Genomic DNA, 27,618 nt, shown 5'->3' on the forward strand with positions numbered 1-27,618 from the left:
TCATTTGGATTACATGCTTTCTTTCATCATCATGCCTTTGACATAAGCTTAGAATAAGGTTGCATATATTCGACTTGCAGTTAAGATATTCCGTTGTGCCACCAATTCTTAATACCACATTAGGCGCAAAAACAAGCAGCAAACAGCAGACAGAATCCAAAGCCTTCCCAAAGGAACCCTCAGATAGCACGGGTAAAAGAAATTGAGTTGGAAGAGAGCTCTCCCATCATCTATTCGCCAAAGTTTTAACCTTCACCAACAAGTAGTTCCATATAAGTCCAAACACCATGACTGATTTCCCAAACTATTGATCTCCAGATATCACTTGATCTGTTGTCTATAGATTAACCTCTCAATTTTTCTTTTTTCTTTTTTTCTTTTTTTTTTTTGAATGATGCTTGCACAATTTTTCATTTTACCTGTGTTTTAAGCATATATGCATATATATGTATAACAATGAAAGATTCTTCATTCTTGAAAAATGCTCTCAACTACTGCTATTTCTTAATGCGCTTCGATAAGACTAGCCATAATGCCCATCAGTGAACAAAACTGTGTCAAATTCTTTGTCCGTTGTGGTTCCATAAATGCTTTTGTGGTGTGTGGAGTTGTGAAACAAAACAAGAAAGAAATTCAGGTAGAGATTCAATAAGGAGATTAGAAGCTTCGTAAATGTACAGGACAAGAATCAACAGTTAAATTATCAATTGAAAAATCAATTTCTTCATCTTTATTTTTTTAGTTGAAACACAAAAAATAAAATAATAAAATAATAATGGGAAATCTGATTATAAGAACTTAATTTTGCAACAAAATGTGTTTGAACAATAATAAAGGACGGCTTTGTCAGAATAACTAAGGTCAAAGGAAATAGAAAAATACTTCACATGTGAATAAAGGTCTCCATCCAGGAATGATAGTGACGCATAAATGCATCAGCACTGCACCCCGCTAGAAAACAGGGCAACAGCATCACACCAGTTGGAGACCTTTTTTATCACGAAGTTGGGCAGGATAGCAGTACTCAGGGAGATTAATCAATCTGCCAAAAATGATCTCCCAACAGTTGCGTACTATGCTAGGTGAAGAACTAAGGATAGAAGTCAAGAGAAGTGAAATTTCTGTTTAAGAAGACAATTTTGACCTTGAATGCTGTTTGTGCTATAGGGTTTACCCAATATATAGTACTAGAAAAGGGAGGAAGAAGGATAGCATTTCTTTGAAGCTTAAAATTTTCTACATGGAGACCAATTTATGAAGTTAAGCCTATATTGCTTTATATGAACTAATAGCTAAACAAATGAATAAATCAGCAAAATTTTGATATCTTACAGATTTACATGCTAAGCATCTGATGGTCTCTGAATTTGCTTGCAGTCCAGCATGTATAAAGACCTATTAGACATAGCAATAAAAAAACTATCAGAATGGTAATAAAACATCTAACTATATAGCGAATGGATTGCAACTGCCGATTCACATGTAAAAATGCTATTTGAGTTAACAGCCTTATCTTAGAAAGAAGTTTGAGAACACAAAATGAAAACAGTTTGCACTTGATAGCCTGGGCGTTCGAACAAAGAAATATCCTATACCTTCACTTAGAATAACTAGTATCGTAGGAAAGGTCTAAAATGGAAAGACAGTGTTATCATATGAAATTGCTAGAATAGAAAGATGATTTCATATTGTATTATATCCTCTTAATTGAAAAACTTTTCCCCATTATACCCCTTTTTTACCTCCATGTTAGCCAATACAGGCACTTGTCTTATGTCAATGAGAATACAACAAAAGCCTTATATTTCCAATATGTTATTGGAACAAGGCTAACCCTTTCTCTAGGCCGCCCCACCTGACAAACACTAGCGCCCCTCCTAGTTCCCTCTCAATTATCTCTATCTTCTTTTCCTAGCTCTCTGCAGCTCTAACTCAATTAATTGCCCCGATTAACTAGCTCATGCATTCACCCACACTCGCTAGTGCGCTTTCATGCTTTCCAGTGCTTGTTTCTCACAACTGCTACTCTCGCTTGCACTAGTGCTTACTAGCCCTTTCTCAAAGCACCATGCAAACTGCCTCCACCTTGATCTATTGATTAACTAAATCATTCTTATACCAACCTTTCATCACAAAAGCCCAAATGCCCATTTTCAGTATGCAGGAAGTTAAAATAGTCAATTTTCAATCCTTTTTAGGCCAAATTTAATTATAGCCAAATTTCACATAATTTTTTTTATTTGACTTCATTAGATTTTTATCTTCTTGTAGATATTAATTGGTTTAAATTTGAAATTTTGTTTACTTGGGAAAGAATTAGATGTACATATAAATTTTTTATATCATCCTTGTAACCCTCTTTCTATAACTAGAGATCCACAATGTATATATTTTATTGCTTTGTTGATGAATGAATGAATGAAATTATTTGTGGGTAATTAAGTGCTATACATCGAAGGGTATGCAAATAGATCCAAGTTGAGTACGCAAAATTTTCTTCCCCCTCCATCACACCAACAATCTCTTGTGGTCTTGGGACTTTCAATTTCTCTTGGGATATTATGAGAAACTTAGTTATTTAAACTCTGCCTCTCGAACCGATGAACACCGCAGAAACACACAAAATCGAAGGCTTTTAAATAGCCTCAAACCTACTATTACTTTTAATAGTCATTCTTCAAAAGACCACCAAACGAATGTGAGACATTACCTATTTCACATAATGCGGGACAGTAGCATCTTTAGGTCACACACCCTCTACTGTAGTATCTTCTATTAGCAACAAAAAAAAACATTCAATAGTACTACATAATTTAAGAGGCAAATGGTATTTTTTTTTTTTCAATATCATCCATTTGCACTGATCAGACTATTTGACAGAAATAAAATAAGTAGTTTCTAGTTGTCAAGTTTCACTTACCTCCATCAATCTCGATAATCTATTCCATCTCAATTTATAATTGACTAAGTTGTCTTGGGCATCTCCACTATTCTCTCACAAGTTATTTCGGTCCCTGAGTTACCTTCTCCACCTTCTTCTAATCACAATCAAATTGCACGCAAGGGTTAGTGTGCCAATCATGGACATAATTAGTGGTGGTGGCCAGAATAATGGTCCCAACTCTTTTTCACATTATTAGTATTGTCAAAGAACCAATCACTCATCTCATAGTTATTATCAAATTTTTTACTATCCTACATCAATTCAACATATCTCCAACACTGCTCCTACTAATTATACTGGTAAACATTCCAATTTAGTCCTTTTTCCAAGAATATTATCTACTATTCCAACATTCACAGTTGACTACTTCAACCTTTGAAATTCTTTCCTTTTCAAGTTCAACCACAAGTAAATGATAACCATTCTCACCACTTACCACGGCATTCATCCCACATGTTATCATTGTTGATAGATTTCCATTTCCACTTGTTAAAAATGATTTATCAATCCCTCTTCCTCTTGGACTTTAATTAATAATTTATTATACTCCATAATCTTAAGTAAATCTATGTTTATATATTGTTGTTATCAAATCTCATAATTACTTTCTAATCTTCGTCTTTCATATTGTGTTTTCAATATACAACACAAAGAAGCAATTTGAGGAGCCATTGAAGTTGGAGGAATTTACTATCTCACTGATACAAATGCCACTATCTTCTCCTCTACTATCTCATCTTATCAATTGTACTGTTTGTCTAGGCCATTGATGCGGTCAAAAAATCCGGGGGATGGGGGACCGAGGACCTCTGCCCACGAAGGTAACGAAAATAAGAAACTCCTACGTAATAAGACGAACAAATTCTTACATTTCAAATCTAAAACAAACTTAGAAATTAAAAAACAAACAACACAGATTAAAATTAAACAACTTACAAACTTGAATCTAATAGTACGACACCCTAAACTTGCTTCACTTAGAGACGAAGGATACAGATGGGATGGTCACTTGCGGAGAGACGAAAGAGGTTAGAAGCCAAGAAGAAGGGTGGAAAGAGCTCTCAAGATTTCCAAAGGAGGTGGAAGAAGAAGGTGGACAAAGCTCGCAAGCTTCTCCAAGAAAATCCGCATATTTCTTTTCAAAAATTCATATTTCACTATCTTAAAACATTACATAACCCCTCATATTTATAGGTATGAAAGGGGGAATACAAACGGACACAACATTTAATTCCCATAGGAATCCAAACAACACAAGCCATGGAAAAGTCCCCTTACTTTTTCACGGCAAAACAGCCCAGCCCAGGAAACCAAGAAGCAACCACGGGAACCCAAGAGGCCGCACGGAACCGAGGCGCCAAAAGCCACGGGAAGGCCCCCCAATTCGGAAAACCAGCAGCCACCGTGAGAACCCAGGAGCCATGCACGAAAAGCAGCAGCCAACCGTGGAAGCCAAGGAGCCACGGCATGGGAGAACAAACTTCCTTGGGATTCCAAAAGTTATTTTGGAATCCCAATGGACAACTTAAATTAAGACATAAAAAACTATAATAAAATTACATTACTTAAAATATAACTATGAATTAAAAACTTAGCTAATAATGAGCTAACCCTTAGTTCAATAAATGAACTAAAGACCAGCTCATAAATGAGCTAAATCTCAGCTCAAAATTGATTGAGCTAGTAAGCTCAAGGGAAGTCAAAACCAACTTACTTTGGGTTAGAGTTGACCCCCCATTTGCCTGCATCAGATTCCCCTTCTTGAGAACTCATCTCCCGATGAGTTAACTTTGATTTCTTTTGAGGAGGTGAAGATGGTGCATCTAATTCATTGATCAAATCTTCATATTTATGCATGATCTCATCTCGTTCTCTCAATAATTTATCTTGTAAACGCTGCTTTTTCTTCATATACTTTTCTGTACGTAGGTGCATCCATGATAAGCTCAAGGGAAGTCAAAACCAACTTATTTTGGGTTAGATCTGACCCCCCCTTGCCTACATCAGCCATCCTCCCTCAAACCACCTTTGAGATTTTAACTATGTTCATACCTCTGTTTTCCATTTTGAATATGAAGCTTTTGAGTTTTGCAAACCCCATCAAATCTCCTTTCATACATCTAAACACTCTTGTCTATGTCAATTCATTTGGACTTCCATTATTTCATTTCATGACATCATGCTACTTAGGTTTATTTGGCAAAGTGCCAGCCATAAATTTTCTATTTATTCAAGCAACTTTATCAAGAGATAAAAATCCATTTTTTTTACACAAATTGAAATTGTTCATATCAATAATACTCTTGAATATAAGCCCCTTCTAAAATTTAGATGTATTCATAGATTATATAACTTAGCTTATAAACATAATTTTCACATAGATATTCAATTAGTGCCCCCTCCAAAAATTTAGGGTTTAGGGTTTATAGATATATTTCTGGCCTATTATCATGCATATAAAAGTTATCAACATCAAAATACATCTACACTCAACTTTATGTCTTTCTCGATGCTAGATTTCAACAGGGATCCCCTACTAAACCCATACTTTAACTATAGGGGCTTGCGCCTATAGGAAACCAGAACTCAGATCATAAAGTCCTCACCAAATGAGGGCGAAATCTCTGGGTAGTGTCTTATCTACAAACCCATCTGCCTTCCAAAATTTAACCCGGAACTTAGTTCGTTAAAACTCCCTCGCCGAATAAAAAGAAAGGCGGGGAGGCCGGGGCCGAATTTTCGGAGCCCACAGATCCCCTACTAAACTTATACTTCAATGTTGCATCCTCTGCTAATGTTCCGCCTACTCCTCATCCCTTATAGGTTTTACTCATCAACTTATTGTCTCCTCCTAAAATGCCTCCTTCCATCACTACAACTAGGCATCCACCAGCATTTCAACACTCAAATCCACATCGTCCTTCCATCCCCTTTTTGGGTACTACTCATTTCATATTGTTCGGTTTTCACACTTTAGTTCCATCGAGAGGAATCTCTTAACCACTACAACGCTTGACTGATAGTTGAAGGATATGCAAATATCCATGGCATCAATAAAATTGAAGCTTTCCTTCCCATCATTTGACTTAATTGCGTTCTTCTTCTTCTTCTTCTTCTTCTTCTTTATCATTAACCAAATATGGGCCTTGCTCAATAGATGTTAGCAATGTTTTTATCTATAGGGATCTATCTAAAACTATTTACAAGGAGCAACCTACAGAGACTATTGCTTAGATGAAAAATAAAATATACAAGCTTTGAAAGGCTATATATAGGTTGAAACAAAATCTCACTGCTTAGTTTGAAAAACTCTAAAAGATTCTTACTAATATTAGTCTTTGAAGTAGCATGATCATTTTATTTTTATCTGCCACTCTTCCTTGAGCATAATTATCCCCGAAGTATATGTTGATATATAATTTTCAATATAAATGATGCTTTGAAGATTAAAGAAAATAAAAAATATCTTTAGAAGATAAATGTCAGTAAACATTTAGACAACTTTCCTTGCATCAAGGTTGAATATGGCAAAAAAGGCGTTTCTCCTACTCAAAGGAGATGCTATATGGTTGCAAGTTTGCTAACTCTCTTATGGATATTCTATAATCATTCAAGAATAATGAAAGCTTTGGAGACGCTTATTACTATTAAAATATCATTGGTGAGCTTATTTATATGATCATCATTCAACCAAAATATCCTTCGATGAGATGCTTCTCACTATTAGCATATCATTGGTAGGCTTATTTATATGACCATCACTCAACCTATATATCCTTTGTTTATAGTGTAGCTAGTCAACATATACAAAACTCGAAGAAATATGTTGGGATGCTACCCTAAGAATTTTAAGATATATCGAAAGCTCCTGTAGAATTTGGTTTACCTACAACACGACTTATGATTCTTAACAATGATAATTAAGATGCCATCTATATTGTAATAAACCATATTTTCCATTAAAGAACAAAACATATTGAAGTAATTAATTCTATCAAAAAAAACTCTGCCCTAAACACTAAATAGAGAATTACTATTTGACATTTTTTCCAAAAGTTCGCTCCAAGCAACTGTCGTCGCCCCTTGTTCAAGCCATCCCAGAGCCGCCTTCACTTGTTTCTTGAACCACATGCTCTTTTGCTAATGTGATGGGTGGATAGCCAAGTTCAGATCGCTTTCTTCTTCTTCCACTCAATCCCAATTATTTTTTTTATCAAGCCTCAAATAAAATGTAAATAAGCAAACTTCCAACTTTCCAAAGCAAATATACACTCATTTTAATTGATAATGTTGAGATCTTTAAACTTGCTAGACAATTCACTATTTTATTGTTGGTAAACTCTCATCACGTCATACCAACATGAATGTCATTCACAAATTTACATCAAATTTATAATTGGCCGGTGAATATTCAGTTGGTCTCATTGATCATCATTATATCATTATTAGATTTTCATTATAATTAAATTAAACCAGCTCTTTTGTCATCCTGCCTACTATGTTTGCAGCTTTCCAATGCATATGTTGAAGAGGTCCTTCATTTTTATACAATTGAGGAACCCCTATCACTCCTATATGAGTACCTATGTTAACTTTACATCACTTTATTCAATCAATTTTATACTAATAAGGTTCAATTTTTTGTAAACATCCGGTAAATTTCTCTTCTTTCTAGGCCGTTTGATGTGAATCAATCAAGAATTGCATGGAAAATATTTAAAAGGATTTCAAAGCTTGCAACAAAAGATGAAGATTTCGTAGGAATAGATTAAAGAACTTTCAATCGTTAATTTTAATATAGTAAGCAATTACAATTCAAAAGTTTAAGGCATATTAAGATGACTCCGAAATTATCACAGAAAAGCAAATATATTGTAATACAATCCCACGGTTAATATTTAGAAAATTCACTGAGTTACCAAGCTCACTCACACTCAAAGTATGGCTTAGCGGAGGAAGGTTTTCAGCACACCCAACGATGCCACGAGGACGGTCGCAACACCAATGGTCTTGATCCACGGAAAGGTCGACGGTGGCGGAGATGGCATGGGTGGATGACCGTTGATGGTCCAATCGTAGTCTTGAAATTGATTGTCAATGACGTCCACGAGAGTAGAAAGGATGCGGTTCAAATAGTCTTCAACAGTGTCGTCGGAGCCAAACCCGACGTCGAAGAACGGTGAACGGGTGATATGGATGTCACCATAGACGTCGAATACCAATCTGCTATCAATTTCAGGAACGGCCATACGTCATTGAAGTGGAGACGGGAAGGCGTCGTCTTCTTCTTCTCTTGGCTTCAAAATTCACAAGGGAGGGAGCAAGGAGAGAGGCAACCAAGGTAGAGAGAGGGGGGGCGGGTAACTTGGGTGAAGGGATTTAGGTTAGATGGGGGGAATGAGATTTACTCAAATCTGAAATTAATTTCAGATTTTGAGTAAATTAGGAGGGAATCAATGTGAAATTTATTTCAAATCTCAAATAGAAATTAGGAGGATTAATGGGCATTAAATGGGGCCCATTAAGAGGGATGCCGGTGGGTTCTAAAGAGAGGGGGAGGAGGTTATTTCAAAACCTGAAATTAAGTTCAAGATTTGAGGGGTTTGGGGGGGAAATCAATTTGAAATTTGATTTCAAATTAAGTTGTAATCAATGCATTAATTGGGGGCTTGAATGGGGCTCCAATCAAGGTGAGGCCGACGACATGTAGAGATAGGGGAAGAGTGTGGGAGCCATTGAGTTTCTAAATCAGCACATAGGATTTAGGAAAGCTTATGATGAAATCCATTTGAATTTGAATTTCATCATGATGCGGATTTAAGTACTTTCCTAATTAGGAATTTCCAAAATTGGAAAGTTTTGAAATTCAAAATTTGAATTTCAAATTGACTCCAATTTTCCCTCTCAAGCCCAACTAAATTTGAAAGGTAGCATGATGATTGAGATCATCATCACAACGGAAAAGGGAGCTTGGTGGTGGGGCAATGGTAAGAGGAGGGGGATGGGTGGGTTGATTGCTTGCCGTCGGGTTTTGGTGATTTTGGTGGAGGTGGTATGTGAAGTGGGGAAGCTAGTGAATGAAAAGGATGTGGGAGTAAGGGGACGGAAATGTGGTCGGTGGCTTGGGGATGAGCTTGGGCCGGCGGGTGAGGGAAGAAAAGGAGAATGGGGATGAAGGAGGTAGACCAAGAGTCACAGACTCTTCCAATGACTGGCGGGTATTGCGTTTGCCCTCACCTCGGGCTCTCTTTCTTCTCTCTAGTGCACCACAAGATGAAGAAGAAGAAGACAACAATACAAAATTTCATTCAAATATTCATTAACATAAGAGAATGGTCATATATATAGGCCTCACAATGACAAATAAACAAAAGACAACAATGCCCCTCGGACTACAATAGTGACCAACTACCCATAAGGGCAAAAAAGGAAAATTGAAGAAATAATAATGACTAATACATAAAATGCGTCAAAAGTAGAGACTCTCTATCGTGGCCATCGATCTCCTATGTCGCCTCTGATAGACGCATCGAAATCTCGTATCGATGTCCCCATCATTCTCCCCGGGTGGAAGAAAACTCGACCCCGTCGAGTGAGTACTGTGGTCGCTCTCGTATAGCTCTAGCAAATCTGGATCTAGTCTCTATAGCTCCTCTCGGTCGATCCATGTGTCCTCTATCACCGGCTTCCCTTTCCAGCGAACCAAGTACCTTTGGCGTCCACCTTCCTTCGTGGAAATGATTTCATCATCAAGTATAGCTTCAACCTTCTCCGCAATGGGTAAGTGGGGTAAATTGGGAAGTGGAGGTAGGCTGGGGATCTCATTAGGTGGGTTCTCACAAGACTTATTATGAAGTGGATTAGCAGGGTTAAACTCGGGTCCCTCAAAAGCTACTAAATCTTCAACATTAAACGTATGATTCATATTAAAGCCTTCAGAAAGGTCTGACACATAAGCATTATTGTTTACTTTCAAGATTATCTTAAAGGGGCCCGCACTTCTAGCATGTAACTTTTTAACGGCTCCTTGGGGAAACCGCTCCGGACGAATCCATACCATAACAAAATCTCCAACTTCAAATTCTTTAAATCTTTTCTTACGATCAGCATCAATCTTATAGTGAGCATTGCTTTGTTGAATTTTTTTATTTATTTCTTTGTGCAATTCTTGAAGATGTGATGTGAATGCAGATGCAGACTCTGATGTTCTAACCTTATGACTCATGGGAATCAAATCAATGGGCTGTTTGGGTAGGTATCCGTACACGACTTCAGCAGGACTTAGACCCGTGGTTCGGTTCACAGAGTTGTTGCAATCAAATTCAGCTATAGGTAGCTTAGAATCCCAGTCCCGTATATTTTCTCTTACCATGGTCCTTAAAAGATTTCCTAAACTCCTATTCACTACTTCGGTTTGACCATCCGTTTGGCGGTGAAAAGCGGTAGAGAATTGTAGTTTGGTTCCCATCTTGTGCAATAACGTCTTCCAAAAGTAACTAGTAAATTTCACATCCCGGTCTGACATAATGGTCTTAGGTAACCCGTGGAGTCTCACAATTTCGTCAAAATACAGCTTGGCGATTCTAGAGGCATCAAAGGTTTTGGAGCACGGAAGAAAATGGGCCATCTTAGAAAATCGATCTACCACTACACATATCGAATCATGCTTCCTGAGGGTTTTGGGTAGTCCTAGAACGAAATTCACGCTAACATCTTTCTAAGGGCGGCTGGGTATAGGGAGGTGTGTGTAAAGACCGGTGTTTTGTTTTCTTTGTTTGGCTAACTGATAGGTGTGACACCACTTTACTAATCTGCTAACGTCCCTCTTAAGGCTAGGCCAATAAAATCGATGTTCTACAGCAGCGATGGTCTTGGCTTGACCAAAGTGTCCCGCTAGACCACCAGCATGTAACTCTCAAACGAGAAATTCGCGTAGTGACGTATTGGGAATACAGAGTTTTGAGATTTAAACAGATATCCATCTTCCAACATGAAATCATCAATAATCCTTTGTCCTCCAGTTGTTAACATAGCATAGTGTTCTTTAAAGTCAGGGCAATCTAAATAGTCTTCCTTAAGCCGCTCGAAACCTATCACGTCAGTCTTCACCTCGCGAGTAATCATCATTCGACGGCTTAAGGCATCATCAGCCTTATTTTTAGATCCTGCTTTATGTCTAATGGTATATGTGTACTCTTGCAGGAATTCAACCCACCTCCCGTGTCGGGCATTAAGTTTCTTTTGAGAGCTAATAAATCTTAACACTTCATGATCCGAGAAGATGACAAATTCTTGGGGCAGAAGGTAATGTCTCCAATATCTGAGGGCCTGAATGATGGCGTAAAATTCTTTATCGTAGGTGGAGTAGCGTTGCCTAATGTCGTTTAACTTTTCACTAAAGTAGGCAACCGGGTGTCCCTCTTGGAATAGTACTCCTCCTATGCCTATGCCAGATGCATCACAAGTCACTTCAAAAACCTTAGAAAGGTCCGCTAGTCGCATGACGGGTGCCTCAACCATTTTCCTCTTTATCTCCTCGAAAGCCTTAGAGGCAGACACCGTCCAGTGAAAATCACCTTTCTTGAGACAGTTAGTTATTGGACCCACTATAGTGCTAAAATTTCTGATAAATCTCCTATAAAACGTGGACAGCCCATGAAAACTTCTAACATCTCTAATGTTCTTGGGTTCAGGCCATTCATTGATTGGTCGCACTTTTTCGGGGTCAGCAGATATTCCTTGGGAGGATATAATGAACCCCAAAAAAATTATGTGATCGGTTAGGAACGTACACTTCTTGGGATTGGCAAACATTTGGTCTTTTCTTAGTACTTCGCAGACTTGCCTTAAATGGTTCAAGTGTTGATCCACCGAGTTACTATAAATCAGAATATCATCAAAGTAAACCACTACGAATTTTCTTAGGAAAGGTTTGAGGATTTGGGTCATTACTCTAATGAATGTACTTGGGGCGTTGCTTAAACCAAAAGGCATCACAGTCCACTCGTATAATCCATCTTTGGTTTTGAATGCGTCTTCCATTCATCCCCCAGGCGGATTCTAATTTGGTGATAGCCACTTTTAAGATCAATCTTAGAAAACAGTGTGGCTCCGGTCATCATGTCTAACATGCATCTAAACCGAGGGATTGGGAAGCAATACTTAACCGTGATTTTGTTGATAGCACGGCTATTAACGCACATTCTCCACGACCCATCCTTATTAGGGGTAAGAAGGGCAGGAAAAGCACACGGTCTAAGACTCTCCTTAATGAACCCGCGTTGTAACAACTCATCCACTTGTTTCTTGAGCTCCTCATGCTCAGCAGGGTTCATTCGGTAATGGGACAGATTTGGCAATGAAGCTCCAGGCACTAAGTCAATTGCGTGTTGAATATCCCTTAAAGGAGGCAGTTGGTGGGGCAGATCTTCTGGGAAGACATCAGAAAAAGCTTCCATGAGCGGTCTTACTTCCTCAGGGATAGGTTCTTCTTGGGTGGCACTCACTTCCCGAGGTACTAACGTGTAAAGAGGGGTTCCTGACTCTAGTTCCGTACCTAAGTCTTTAGCAGTTAATAAGTTCAGGCCCGTGTTGGGTTTAAGGGAGTTGGGTTTGACTTCCTCTTTGGTAGACTTAGGCTGAGTGGGTAGGAGCTTAATTTTCTTGCCCTCGTGCTCAAACACGCAGGTGTTTGATCGGCCATATATATGAACATCGTTATCGAATAGCCAGGGGTGACCGAGGATTATTTGGCCTACATCCATCACTAACACATCACACCATACTTTCTCTTTGTATCCAACGAATTCTATAGGAATGAGACTCCTATCGATCACCTCCAGGGTGGTCGAGTTGATCCAGGCGACTTTGTAAGGGTTCGAGTGTGGCGTGGTCTTCAAATGAAGCTTGGAAATCATTGCAGATGACACGGCGTTAATACAACCTCCACTGTCTATTATGACCTTGCAATTTTTATCCCCTATCTTGGTGAAAGTGTAGAAGATTGAGATTCTTCGCCAGTCATCACTTGGCTTAGGCTGTGAGAAGGCACACCCAACGACTTGTAGGTCCATCTTTTGGAGGCAGTGGATCACGGCAGTATCTTCCTCGTTAAAAAATTCCTCGTCGTCATCAATATGATGAACTAGTTCGGTGTCCGGTTCATCCTCTTCTTCGGTGACTTATTCAATTATTGTGACCTTAAACGGGCTGGAACATTGAGAGGCAATGTGTCCGTACCCATGGCATCTAAAACACTTAGTGCCGGCGGAGGTTTTGGGGGTTTCCCGTTCTGGTGTTTTGCCTTTATAGTTCGGTCATGGTTAGGCCTGGCCAGGGGAAGACCAACTATTCGAAACCAGTGGGCTTGTTGGAAGGTAGGCTAGAGGAGGATTTGAACGTGTTAGGATGAGAGTCTTGGGTCCTAGAGGCATGGCTCCTAGATTCTTCTAAATCTAACACAAGACTACAGGCAGCTTCGAATGTGTTCACTCCTCTCGCAAACAATTCATTTCGCAGATCTTCTCTTAGTCCAGCTCTAAACATCAAAAGAAGTTGGGCAGGAGTGGTGGTTTCTTCCCCGTTACAGCGGATCATGAAATCATCAAAGGCCGGAATGTATTCTTTTAAGGGTTTGCTTCGTTGAGTCAACCTATTCCAACGATCCAAAAGTCTAGTGTAGTAGGAAGGAGGGAGGTACTTCCGTTTTAACTCTTGTTTCATTGTTCCCCAATCAGTCACGGGATACTCTCCTCGGGTTTCTCGTATGTGTTCGAGGTTAACCCAATACTAGTTAGCTCTACCAATCAACTTCATCTCAGCAAATCGGACCTTTCTCTCTTCAGAAATATTGTAACACTTGAAATAACTATCCATCCATTTGAGCCAATCGAGGAAAACTTGGGGATCTAACATATCATCGAAAGACGGGGCATCTATCTTAATTTTCTTAAGCAGTTGGGTATCGTTATCTCTCCAAGGTGTTTCACGTCCTACCGGTTGGTGATTAGGTTGGTGATTGGGTCGGTAGTGGTCTCTAGGAGGTCCGTATTAAGTACGGTTGACATCGCCATAAGGGGGGGGTCTGGAGGGGGGGTGTAGATAGTTGGGTTTCCTATCTTCTCAATGTTGTCAAGTATCTCACCCATTTGGCGTCTAAATTCAGCTAAGTCCATTTGGGTGTTCCTAATCTGCTGTGTAACCGTTCCCAATTGACCTACAATTAGGTCTAAAGTTGCTTGGATCTATTCCAGATCCATGGTTGGGTGTTAGGGGACACTAGGTAGGGTTAAAGGCCGAAGGACAGCACCTAGACACTCTAAAATTATGTTCCAAAAGTCTCCAAATCTGCTGGAATGATTAGGACAGCAAAGTCCACCAAAGGTCTAAGTTGTCTAAGAGTTTAGGAAGGGTCCTAAGGTGCAGACAGCACCTAAACAGTGACTTTAGGTTCACTAGACGAAGTCTAACGGTTGTTGGAACAGTGAGGACAGCAGTTTAACTTCAAGGTGTAGTTGCTCTAAACACTTAGAAACGTTACAAACAAAAGGGGAGCACTAAGACACTAGTTAGTATGACCTAACTCAACTGGATGCGTGCAGGAAATGTAAAGACAGCAGTGAAAAACAATGAATAAAATTAGATATGCGATGATATGCATGCAAAATTAAACTATAACGCAAGATTAGACCCTGGGATGTTTTTCTAACATGTCAAGCATGCCTACCATGCTCTGATACCAAGATGATATGAATCAATCAAGAATTGCACGAAAAATATTTAAAAAGATGTCAAAGATTGCAACTTAAGATGAAGATTTCGTAGGAATAGATTAAAGAACTTTCAATCGTCAATTTTAATATAGGCAGTTACAATTCAAAAGTTTAAGGCATATTAAGATAACTCCGAAATTATCACAGAAAAGCAAATATATTGTAATACAATCCCACGGTTAATATTTAGAAAATTAACTATGAGTTACCTTGCTCACTCACACTCAAAGTATGGCTTAGCGGAGGAAGGTTTTCAGCACACCCAACGATGCCACGAGGACGGTCGCAACACCAATGGTCTTGATCCATGGAAAGGTCAACGGTGGCAGAGATGGCACGGGTGGATGACCGTTGATGGTCCAATCATAGTCCTGAAACTGATTGTCGATGACGTCCACGAGAGTATGAAGAATGCGGTTCAAATAGTCTTCAACAGTGTCGTCGAAGCCAAACCCGACGTCGAAGAACGGTGAAACGGTAAACGGGTGATGTGGATGTCGCCGTAGATGTCGAATACCAATTTGCTATCAATTTCAGGATCGGCCATACATCATTGAAGTGGAGGCGGGAAGGCGTCGTCTTCTTCTTCTCTTGGCTTCAAAATTCACAAGGGAGGGAGCAAGGAGAGAGGTGGCCAAGGTAGAGAGAGGGGGCGGGTGACTTGGGTGAGGGGATTTAGGTTAGATGGGGGGAGAATGAGATTTACTCAAATCTGAAATTAATTTCAGATTTTGAGTAAATTAGACGGGAATCAATTTGAAATTGATTTCAAATCTCAAATAGAATTTAGGAGGATTAATGGGCATTAAATGGGGCCCATCAAGAGGGGGCCGGAGGATTCTAGAGAGAGGGGGAGGAGGTTATTTCAAAACCTGAAATTAAGTTCGGGATTTGAGGGGTTTTGGGGGGAAATTAATTTGAAATTTGATTTCAAATTAAGTTGTAATCAATGCATTAATTGGGAGCTTGAATGTGGCTCCAATCAAGGTGAGGCCGACGGCATGTAGAGAGAGGGGAAGAGTGTGGGAGCCATTGAGGAGTTTCTAAATCAGCTCATAGGATTTAGGAAAGCTTATGATAAAATCCATTTGAATTTGAATTTCATCATGATGCAGATTAAAGTACTTTCCTAATTAGGAATTTCCAAAATTGGAAAGTTTTGAAATTCAAAATTTGAATTTCAAATTGACTCCAATTTTCCCTCTCAAACCCAACTAAATTTGGAAGGTCGCATGATGATTGAGATCATCATCACAATGGAAAAGGGAGCTTGGTGGGGGGGCGGCAGCAAGAGGAGGGGGATGGGTGGGTTGATTGCTTGCCGTCGGGTTTTGGTGATTTTGGTGGAGGTGGGATGTGAAGTGGGGAAGCTAGTGAATGAAAAGGATGTGGGAGTAAGGGGACGGAAATGTGGCCGGTGGCTTGGGGATGAGCTAGGGCCGGCAGATGAGGGAAGAAAAGGAGAATGGGGATGAAGGAGGTAGAACACGAGTCACGGACTCTTCCAATGACTGGCGGGTATTGCGTTTGCCCTCACCTCGGGCTCTCTTTCTCCTCTCTAGTGCACCACAAGATGAAGAAGAAGACAACGACAAAAATTTTCATTCAAATATTCATTAACCAATACATAAGAGAATGGTCATATATATAGGTCGCACAATGACAAATAAACAAAAGATAACAGTGCCCCTCGGGCTACAATAGTGACCAACTACCCATAAGGGAAAAAACAGAAAACTGAAGAAATAATAATGACTAATACATAAAATGCGTCAAAAGTAGAGACTCTCCATCGTGGCCATCGATCTCTTGTGTCGCCTCTGATACACGCGTCGAAATTTCGTATCGATGTCCCCATCACTGTTAGCAGTCATGGTTCTAGTGGAAACAAACAATACTTCTCCAACCTTAAACGGTGGTGTGGATTGGCACTTTTGCCATGTGGCTATTGGAAAAATGTTGAATTTGAAGGCATCCCCCACAATTGCACATTCTACAAGCTCTTTGGTCACAATTAGTCTAATTGCTTCAAGGCTTACTTAGATTTGAGAAAATCAAAAGTTCAGGTTTAATAGGTACACTTAAATTATCAAACCATTCTTTCTCCCACAATAATTGTTGCTCTTTGATCTGCTGCGGTTTGCACTCAAAATCAAAGAGCAATTGATTTTCCTTTATAAGCTAAAATTAGTGTGCCTAGCCCTGATAATCTTAAAATTTACCTACACCTATTACAAAGATCTTGGTTATTGATCCTCCAATTTTGGAAATTCCTCATCTCCCTCCTATCGGTAAAAACACAAATGATCATAATTCACATCATTCTTAATTCTAATGGGGGAGCATTCTGATAGGAAATACTTGAGTTCGCAAGTAACCCTAAGGTAATACTTGAGTTCGCAAGCAAAGCTAACCCAAATCGGCGAACAAACAGCAGCCAAATGGCTGTCCACAGCAGGAAAACAGTCAGAAATTGCTTTGACTTTACAGCAGAAAAACAGACTTGTCGGGAAATATGGAGAGAAACTCAAGAAAGACTTGTTTACCACTTAGACATGAATAAAATAGCAAGATACAATTGATCCTCAATTCAAGAGGAGATCGATACTCTCCAAATCTCTGGCAACGCCAAGAGCCCAAAGAAACTTAAATCTAAGAGATCTCAAATTTAGCCAAATTCAAGATGATCAAACCTAGAAAATCAACTATTTATGCATGACAAAATCAAAAGAAATCCTAAACAGTCCCAATTCAAATTCCCTCCTAATCTTCCTCAAAATTTCTTCCTAAAATGCTCCGCAAGGCGAGCAGCTCGCGCGGCTCCGCCCAGGTGGAAACCTTCGCTGCGCGCGTCTGGGCAGGCCCGGTGGACCGGAGGACGTTTACCTGGACCAGTCTAACAATACTGCCCTCCTGAAAATCCACCTTGTCCCCAAGGTGGAGATATGCTCGTGTCCGGTGGAGGCGGCCAATCCTTCGAGAGGACTGAAAATCCTTACTGTATTGCTGAACCAAAGGCTGCAAGGAAAGAGAAACATCCCCTCCCTCCTCCATCCTAATCACATTCAGCTTGTGTAGTCCCACCAGATAGTCTTCCCCACCTCTTGCATATCCCTGACCATGGTTTTAAGTGATGTCATGGCTTTGGAGTTTGGATAGCCCTGCATCTCCCCTTATGACCACCCTTCTCCCATCCACCATTAATTCCATCGTGAGTGCTTCCCAATTGTCCTAGGTTTCCCCCAAGATTTGCAACCACTTCATCCCCAGGATGACATCAGTGCTTCCTAACTCTAGTGGGAGAATGTCCTCCCTTACTTGAATCCCCTGGATAATCAACACCACTCATTTACAGATTCTCTGGCCTTTCTCCACCTTCCTTGTACCCATCATCACACCATAACAACCAGTGTCCACCAATTTCACTCCCAATTGGTTGACAACCTGAGTGGAAATGAAATTATGGGTAGCCCCACTATCAATTAGCACTACCACCTCACGGTCAGCTATCTCTCCTTTCACTTTCATTGTGTGACTCAGAGTGAATCCCACTACAGAGTTCAAAGAGACTTCTGCCACATCCAGGTGCAGCTTCCCCTCATCTTCAGATCTACTCCCACCTCCCTCCTCATCTTCCTTGTCTTCACAGATAAGGAGAACTTGAAGAGTTCGGTCTTTGCACCTATGCCCCGGCATGTACTTCTCATCACATCTGAAGCACAACCCCTTTGTCCTTTTATCCTGCATCTCCTTCTCTGTCATCCTCTTGAAATTTTCCCCACTCCCTCCTACTGGCTTCTCCCTGATGGTCTCATTAATGTTGTCTGATGCAGGCCACTTGGGTGCTAGAAGAGTGGTCGTCGTCCCACAAGATCACCCTGAATAGTTTCCTTGAGACGCTCTTTCTAATTTCTTCTGATCTTCCACCAACTGCACTAGCTCCATAGCCTTCCCTAGGTTCCTCGGCTCCAACACCCTGACCGCTATTCGTATCTCCGGTTTAAGCCCCTTCATGAAGTTCCCTTCCAGGGCTGACTCTGAAATGTGATCCAATCTGCTAGTCAAGTACTCAAACCTATCGCGGTAATCTGCCACAGTCCCCTCCTGAGTCAAGGCAAAGAATTACTCATAGAAGTCTCCTCCCTCATCGGCTCGGAAATGCTCCAATAAGCAATCTTTGAACTCTCTCCAGCTCCGGATAGGCTCCCTCCTGTCACGCCACTGGTACCATGCCAAGGCTTTTCCTTCCAAACACAATCCCGCCGTTGTCAGTTTCTCTTCCTCTATCAATCCGTTGTCAGCAAAGTAACGCTCCACCTTGTAGATCCAGCCATGGCCGTCTTCACCCTCAAAGACGGGCATCTTCAGCTTCCTCACTCGTGTGTCTCCCCAGTTTCCCCTTAATCCTCCATAACCTCCCATTTCTCGAAGAGGAGTTGTTCCCCAACTATCACGATCCTCCCTCCGGCGATGATACCCGAACCCATCATCATATTCCCCTCCTCCCTTCAAAATCAACACCCCGGCGATGAAAATCTTCCCTTCTCCCGACGAAATCAGCGCCCCTTCGGTCATTTCTCAAACTCATCTCCTCTCTAGAAAGTGGCTCTAGAGGTGACATGTCATCCTCTCCCCCAATGACCTCCACTTCCGGATTTCTCCTCCCCCTAAACGGGTTCGGATTCCCTCCTACTCCATGGCCTCCGGTGATCCATTTTTCTTCCGATGTCGTAGGATTGGTCTTTAACTCCAACTGTTTCTTCAACATCTCTTCCATCACTGTGAATTTCCCCTCAATCCTTTCATTGTTGGAGGTGATTTGGTTTTGAAAATCAAAAAATTTTTCCTCCAAATCTGACTTTAGTTGCCCGATCTCGCCTTCCAGTACTTCTACCTTCTTGCCGGCCATCTCTCTTCCCATGGATCACAAAGATCTTCTTCCGATTGTCAAAAATCCGCTGAAATTTCCAAATTTCAGTCTCCGAATGTCCCAAATCGACGCTCTGATACCAATTTGATAAGAAATACTTGAGTTCGCAAGTAACCCTAAGGTAACCTACATTCAAATTCCCTCCTAATCTTCCTCAAAATTTCTTCCTAAAATGCTCCCGCAAGGCGAGCGGCCTCCGCCCAGGAAAACTTCCGCTGCGCGCATCTGGGCCGATCCCGCATGGACCGGCTGGACCAGTCCACTGGACCAGTCTAACACATTCTGAGTGAAGTGCTAGTAGATAGGAGGTTTTATATCTTATTCACCATATGAGGCTGAAATTAATTTAAAAAAAAAAACTATCGTCACCCTTCTATTTTTACCAGGCTTCTAGCTAGATAGTCCAACTGAACGATATTAGATTCTAATGGTGGCTTTAGCTTCATTTTATCCTATCTATCTTTCTTTTTTCCCTGGAAATTACCGTTATTTTAGTTTTATCATTATCTAGTTATAAAACTATGATTAAAAAAAGTTGGTAAAGACCTCTCCAATTTTTTAAATTTTTGTAATAAGTTGGAACTCATAGATATATATGCACCAAGTTGAGGGGAAGCATTAATGTATAAAAATACTTGATTGGAAATGTGTTATCAAAGAAATGCTAGATTAAAGAGATGATTTCTATACTGTAATATATCCAGCATAATTGAGGATATTCTTCTTATTATCATCCTTTTTTATTCTCCCAGATAGCCTATATATGGGAGCTTGTATTCAATCAATGAAAACATAACAATAATAACATCTTTCCAACAAAAACAAATACGACACCAACTTTGCAGCTTGCAATTACCTGAAGGGGAAAAAACACCTTTCTATGATGTTTCAACATAATTCACATGACCATCACATCAAAAATTTGATGGACCAATTATTCATTTCTTTATGCTCTAAACTTTAATGAGAAATGCTCATTAAACTTGCTAAAACAAACTTTCAACTTCAGCCCTATCATATACCATTAAAACAATAATGTTAGCCCATGACCTTCTCGTGAATCATGCTAATCTTACATGCTGCATGAAACATAAGCAAAAGTATCACAACAATGTTCACTTTGTGGGTGCGTGAAACATTGTCAAATTTAACATTCCTTCTTATTGTAGTTAGTTAAATTTCAAGTGTTTATTCTTAAATGCTTTTGCAAAGCTTTTATATTCTTTATCCTCTATTTTATATGGCATTATTTTTTTTTAAATCACTATTTCTACAGCTTATCCCATTTATACTGCTCAGAGTAAATGGTAAATAGGCTACATGCCGTTGTAAGAGAAATGTAAAAGTGGTTAAATGAGGAGAAGTCGGATACAAGAATACAACGCATCTCACTAGGCAATGTGCAAATTTAATACTAATGATAACCTTGAGACAATCAAAAGACTTTGTTTGAAATGAATAAAATTCAGGACCAAATAATAAACAAAAATCAACGGGCTGTCCCAAGCAACAGAACAGTAGAAGAATACATACAACATACTGTAGTACAAGAGAGGAGCCATATCTGGTCCTAAATATTCTCTCTAAACATGCAACTATAGTCTCCTCCAATTTAGGTTCATCCACCTCCATCTGTAACACGCTGCAAGAGCTCAAAATTATAGTGACCAAATCAGACTATTGCAGTATCGTTTATATGCTATTAGATTATTAGACTACAAAAATTTATCAAATATTTCTTCATTTTATATCAAAAATTTAAAAATTATATCCAATAAAGCATAATTCCCAAAAGTACTTATTTTACTCATTTTAATTGAGATAAAGAATACACCATGAACCCAGGCAGATCTCTACTTTCTGTTTAACAAACTAAGAAAATAAGATAAATTGCATAAACGAATCTGGCAAAAAGGAATTTAAGAAGGATATTTTAAGACTAATATATGAGCAATGAAGAAACTCAAATAATGGCAGAAAAAAAAAAGATTTAGGCTAAGATCCTGTGACTAATAACCAAAGGTCTCCCAATGTTGGATTGAAATTCTGCAGAAGAAGGAACAACCTGAAGCACATATACTCCCGTAATCACATTCCTTACCATCCACACCAAAAGCTGACCATAAAAAAAATGAAAAATAAATAAATTAATAAATTATCAAAAATGGACAAGAAATTGATGGCCAAAAATAATTGGAATGCACCCTTGCATATAATATTCAACAATCATTAAGTAGCAGCTCTCATAAAAAAGGAACCCTACAGCTAAACAAAAAAAGTCCAGTTCTACCAACTAGATACCATAACCAAACAACTCCGCATACTTAAAGCTTCTCTAACTTCAATTTTCATAATACCCCGATAAAAATAAAAATCTCTATTTCTCCAGCATACCATGTAGCTTTAATTCTAGAATCCATCTCCTCATCTCTCTCTCTTTTTCTCTATATAATAGATCTAAAATACTAAAATTAATTACACCTAAGTGTCACCATTTCTTATAATAATATTAAATGATAATTGTTAGAACCATAACCACTAAAGTTATATATCATATATTCAACCTTTATTTTACTAATTATGAGGCTTTTGTCTTCTAAAAAATTTCTTCCACTATTCAAATTATTCATTTATTCCAATAAATGTATCCTAAATTAGATCTATATCATGTGATATAGGTGTCAAAGGGATCTTAATGGTAAATGCACTAGCTTACTTCATGGTGAGGTGGAAGTCCAAATTATGAAAGAGTTAGAAATATGGAAGGCTAATATTACCAAGTATAGGGCTTGGTGGAAGTCATCACTTGTGTTAGGTAAGCTAGATCTATATTTTATGAATCAAGCTTGGACTATATTTTATGAATTTATTAGGTGTTTGAATGGGAATATGGGGAAGCCGAAGGCAGAGGATTAGGGGTGGTTTATTTTAGAGAAAGGTGGCAAATTGAAAGGAAGGACAAAGGTTGGGGTTTGGGAGAAGTAGAGGGGGTCAAGCCTTCTCTCCTTAGGATTTAGTAGAGTAGTGGGTATGGATAAGTTTGGAGGGTTTAGGGGTGGAGGAGGGAAGCTGAAGTACTAATGTGGGTTAAAGGTGTCGGCAAGGTTTAAGGTTTTGAGGGGAAAGAGATTGGGAGCTAGTTAAGGGAGAGAGGGAGGAGTTTTAAGTCAACCAAATGATGACTTTCTGACTCTTAAGCACAAAAAAAATTTATCAGCTAACCAGCCTCTCAAATTTTTGAAGGCTTTTACACAAGAATTTTGCATAAGCAAAAGTTAGTCTCATATATATATAATATATATATATTCAAAGATTTCCAATGCATGGGAATTTCACTTGATTTGAAAATTATTTTGGATGACATAGTTAACTTCACATAGAAAGTTGAGGCTAATCAAGCAAAGAAAACAACACAAAATAAATAAATGATAATTTTGTTGAATTCGGCCAAATAACAAAGGAAATTGAGTAATTCCAAATTTCTATCAATTTTCAACCTTCACTGATCCAAGCATTGAGTAGCCTAATATTGCACATTTTGAAGAGAATTTTGGAAACATTTTCATCTATTTTTGAGAGAGTTGGGTGTTCATGGCATGCAACTAAAGTAAAGTGATCTTAGAATTAAGCATATGCTTGATTTCATCATGAAAGGGATGAACTCTTGTTTGGTTGCATTGCAATTTGTATTTTTCATAATTATGATGGACATGATGCTTCCTCCACCCTAATTTCATGCTCTTATTCAAGATTTGATCATGCATTTGTGTTGTCTCAGCAAGGCACCTCACCTTGAACATCTTTTATAAACAGCTCCATAATGAATACAAAAGATATACTCAATATTAATCTTTGATATAAACCTACCATAATAAGAAACTCTTGGGTCACTACAAAACTACAAATACTAGCCAGAGTTCATCATAAATATCTTTAATAATACTAGCATACTCTTGACACACATCTTTCAACCTTAATGCACGCCAAATAAATTCAAATGTACTTGGCCATATGCCTTCTTAACATGAGTAAAAATCATGAAGTCTTTCTTTGTTCTGTATACTTCTCTATTAATTATCTTAACATATAAAACGCTTCAATATTAAATCTTCCTAGCAAGAAACCAAATTGATTTCAAAAATTAATGCAATTTTCTAAGCTTGCATTTTATTACTCTCCCATTACTTCATTATATAACTCATAAATTTAATATTTTATGAGGTCACACAATTGTGGTTATCATCTTTGTTCAAATATTAGTAAGGAATATTTTTTCTCCAAACATTTGGCATTCTTTTTAGACTTTAAAATTCTATGGAAAATATTTGCTAATTAAATCACAGTTACGTCACAATAACTCTCCAAACCTTTAATTTATATATTAACTGAACCTAAAGTATACTTATCTTTTTAGAGGAATACAAACTGTAATGTTTGGATTAACCTATAATATTCGTTATATTGTTTATTATGCTTTTCAAAAATAATCTCTTCCTTAAAAGGCTCAATCAATATATCTCAAAATAATATTTTCATCTTTCTTTGGTTGCATCATTTACAATCCACTAACCCGATTAGGAGAGTGATGTATTAAATTTGACCTATGTTAAGAAAGGTAGAGTTAGACCTAAAAAAACTTTGTTAGAAAATATCAAAAATAATAAACTTTTTTTATTAGATTTAAATGAGAATCTGACTCTTAACTAGACACGAAGGACAAAAAGAATTCATATAGTCGACTCCACATGATAGGATAAACGCTTTATGTTGTTATTGTTATATCATATTATCTTCAATTTTTCCATCTAATTTAATCAAATTTTCTAATTCTCATACCTTTAGGCCTTAGAAATTCTATATATCTTTTTTTCACTTTTCTTAGTACCAAACCTCTTAATATAAACCCTAAAAAATTAAAGCTCTTTTTTTTCTTTCTTTTTTTTTTTTTTAAAACTTTTTTTTTTTTTTTTTTTTTTTTTTTTTTTTTTTGACTTTATATTCTATACTTTTTGTAAGATTTCTAGCTTTCTTATAATCATTATAAATTTTAGTAGCATTTAATTTTTTTAATTTTTAAAAGTGATTTTTTTTCCTTAAAAGCTCTTAGTATCTCTACCACTAAGTCTCTTTATCAATACGTAATATATTTAATTTCTAAACTCTTTTAAAACTTCTACAACAATCCTCTTAATGGAACTAGTCATCTTATCTCACAATAGGTTTGGCTCAACTGAAATATTTTAATTTGCCTTAGTAACAAATCATGAAAACATTAACAATATCTCACATTTCTTATTCCACCAACTGATCCTATGGAAATTAATTCTTTTAATTGTTTTTCTTCACACTCTAAAGATATATATATCGATAGGACCATAACTACTACCCTATGTTGTATTCAAGCTTTATCTTGAAAATAAGAAATATTTTCTTTCTTTTTAAGTAAGAAGAAATCTATTTGTGATTTGGTTAGTCAACTTTTATAAGTAAGCATGTATTCTTCTCGTTTCTTAAAGTATATATTTGAAATTTAAAGTTTATAAGCTACTACAAAATCAAGCATTGTTTCTTCCATTATATCCCATAATCAGCATGATCTCATTTCAAAAATACTATTAGAACCTTTATGTCTATTTAAATCACCTCCAATAAATATCTTTCTATCAATATTCATTTATTCTCATAATTAATTTTTAAACTATCTTATAATTCAACCTAAGGAATATAAGAACTAAATTCACTATTGATGATTAGCCTAATAGTAATCACCCTATCACTAACCCTATTAACCTAAATAATTTAATCTTGTAACTCTTTATCCAATACTACCCAACCACATTTCTATTGTAAACTTTCTAACATACAACAAATTATAATATCCCTAATGCCTTATTTTTTCCCTCTTTCCATTTAATTTCTTGTAAACAAGCAAATTTATTATTTTACTTGACACCAATTTCTTGTCTTTCCATTCAAAATCCCCAAATTTAATGCAGCAAATATAATCTTAAATTTAAACTTGGTCAACCCTAGCTTACTTTTCATTATAATCGGGTTAACTCGTGGCATGTAGCTTAAGGGTATCCTAGTCCAATCTTACTTACTTTTCACAACAATTAGGTTAAGTCGAGTGACGGTCTAGGCCAAACTTGCTTACTTCTCCCCAAAATTGAGTTAGGTCGTGCAAAGAAATGTCCTTGGACTGACAAAATTGATTTAGTCATGGATGTTCTCACTAGATATTTACAAGAGGTTGTACTCTAGTTTATGCTTTTTTGCTAATGATATTATTCTTATTGATAAGACTAGAAAGAGAATTGAAGGTAAACTTGAATTATGGAGGTCAAACTTAGAGTCTAAAAGCTTTTGTTTGAGTGAATCTAAAACTAAATATATGAACTGTAATTTTAGAAATAATAGATCTATTGGGGCGATTAAGTCATTAATAAGAGTATGCATTTTAGATATCTTGGGTCTATTGTTCAGAGTGATGATGAAATGGATGGGTATATTATTAGCATTTAGCAGAATTCAAGTTGGATGGTTAAAGTGAAAAAATGCATCAGATTTGTTGTGTGATAGAAAAGTCCTCCTCAAACTTAAGGAAAAATTCTGTAAGATGGTGGTGAGACTTGCAATGTTTTATGGTGCATAATGTTGGTCATTAAAAGAGAAGCATAATATTAAGTTAAGTGTTGCAGAGATGAGGATGCTCAGGTAGATGAGTGGCTTTACTCTTGGAGACAGAATATGAAAAGAGCATATATGTGAAAAAGTTAGAGTAGCTCCAGTGGAAGATAAGATTGGAGAGAGTAGCCTTAGATGGTTTGGTCATATAAAACAACGGCCTTCCAATGACCAGATTAGGAAAGTAGATATATTAGATTTGACTTGTGTTAAGAAAGGTAGAGGTAGACCTAAAAAGACTTTGTTATAAAATATTAGAAAAGACTTTTCTTTATTAGATTTAAATAAGAATTTGACTATTAATAAGACACAATGGAGAAAAAGGATTCAAGTAGCAAGTCCCATAGTGCGAGAAAGGCTTGATGTCGTTGTACTTTTTTTTATGGTATCATGTCTCAACAAAGGTATGTTGTTTATTTCATTCTCCATAAAATTGGTGGTTTCAACTTTGTTTTCATAAATTTGAATCATTAAAGCCTCCATAATCCTTTTTGTAGAGTTTATGACTTGAGGATCTTAGCATCCTAGTTGATGGATTCTTCAAATGTTTTGCTATGGCAAATAAATTGCTACTCTTAATGTTATTGTCCCCTTTCATTTTTATTTATATTTTTATACTTTTTTATAAAGACATTAGCCACTTAAATAGAGAAGGTGTTTAAACTTAAAATAATTGAAGACATTTTTCATTTTATGATCCATATTTTATGATATAGTTTTCTTTATTTTTGCCACATATTTGATGATTGCATAATTATTAAGTCTTTTTTTTTTAATTATTAAGTCATTTAGATCATATTTAAATAATTTTAATATTTATTATATTCAACACATGATTCTATCCTGGTTGAACCTTAAACCGCTTCATTATTCGGTTTCATGTCCATCTGTTTTTCAGAAACTTGCTTTTAGCACTATAAATAACTTTGTTGGGGATTATTTAATTAATATATGATGAACATCTACGCATGAATGTCGGTCCCTTTCTTCTTTATTTCATTTCCTTTTCTTCATTTTGTGCAGTAAAATATACTCTCTTATCCCCGACATCTTTGATTTCTCTCCCTCATCTATAGCCTCTCACTCTCACACATCTTAGTTACAATCTCCACGCATCACTAAAAGATTCCGCTGCATTCTACATCAAATATTTTCAGAATCTCGGGTTCAAACAGATAATCTTCGAATCAACTTTATAAGCGATAACCTAAACATACGAGCGTCAAACAGTTTGCTAACAAATGAATGACAAGGCCGTGGCACCTGCAGGGCCATTATGTTAACCC

General features: G+C 37.6%; 1 protein-coding gene across 1 annotated transcript in view; it reads right to left on the reverse strand.

The window, feature by feature from the left end:
- Window positions 1-27,618, reverse strand: part of LOC110112295 — a 72,640-nt gene that overhangs the window by 44,540 nt on the left and 482 nt on the right. The window contains exons 3-4 of the mRNA XM_020844469.2: window positions 21,179-21,287; window positions 1,333-1,395 (exon numbers count right to left, since the gene is read on the reverse strand). Of these exons, the coding sequence (XP_020700128.2) occupies window positions 1,333-1,395; window positions 21,179-21,287 (172 nt within the window). The remainder of the gene's footprint in view (window positions 1-1,332; window positions 1,396-21,178; window positions 21,288-27,618) is intronic.

Source organism: Dendrobium catenatum, unplaced genomic scaffold (assembly GCF_001605985.2).
Source record: "Dendrobium catenatum unplaced genomic scaffold, ASM160598v2 fragScaff_scaffold_8, whole genome shotgun sequence".
Taxonomy (NCBI): Eukaryota; Viridiplantae; Streptophyta; class Magnoliopsida; order Asparagales; family Orchidaceae; genus Dendrobium; species Dendrobium catenatum.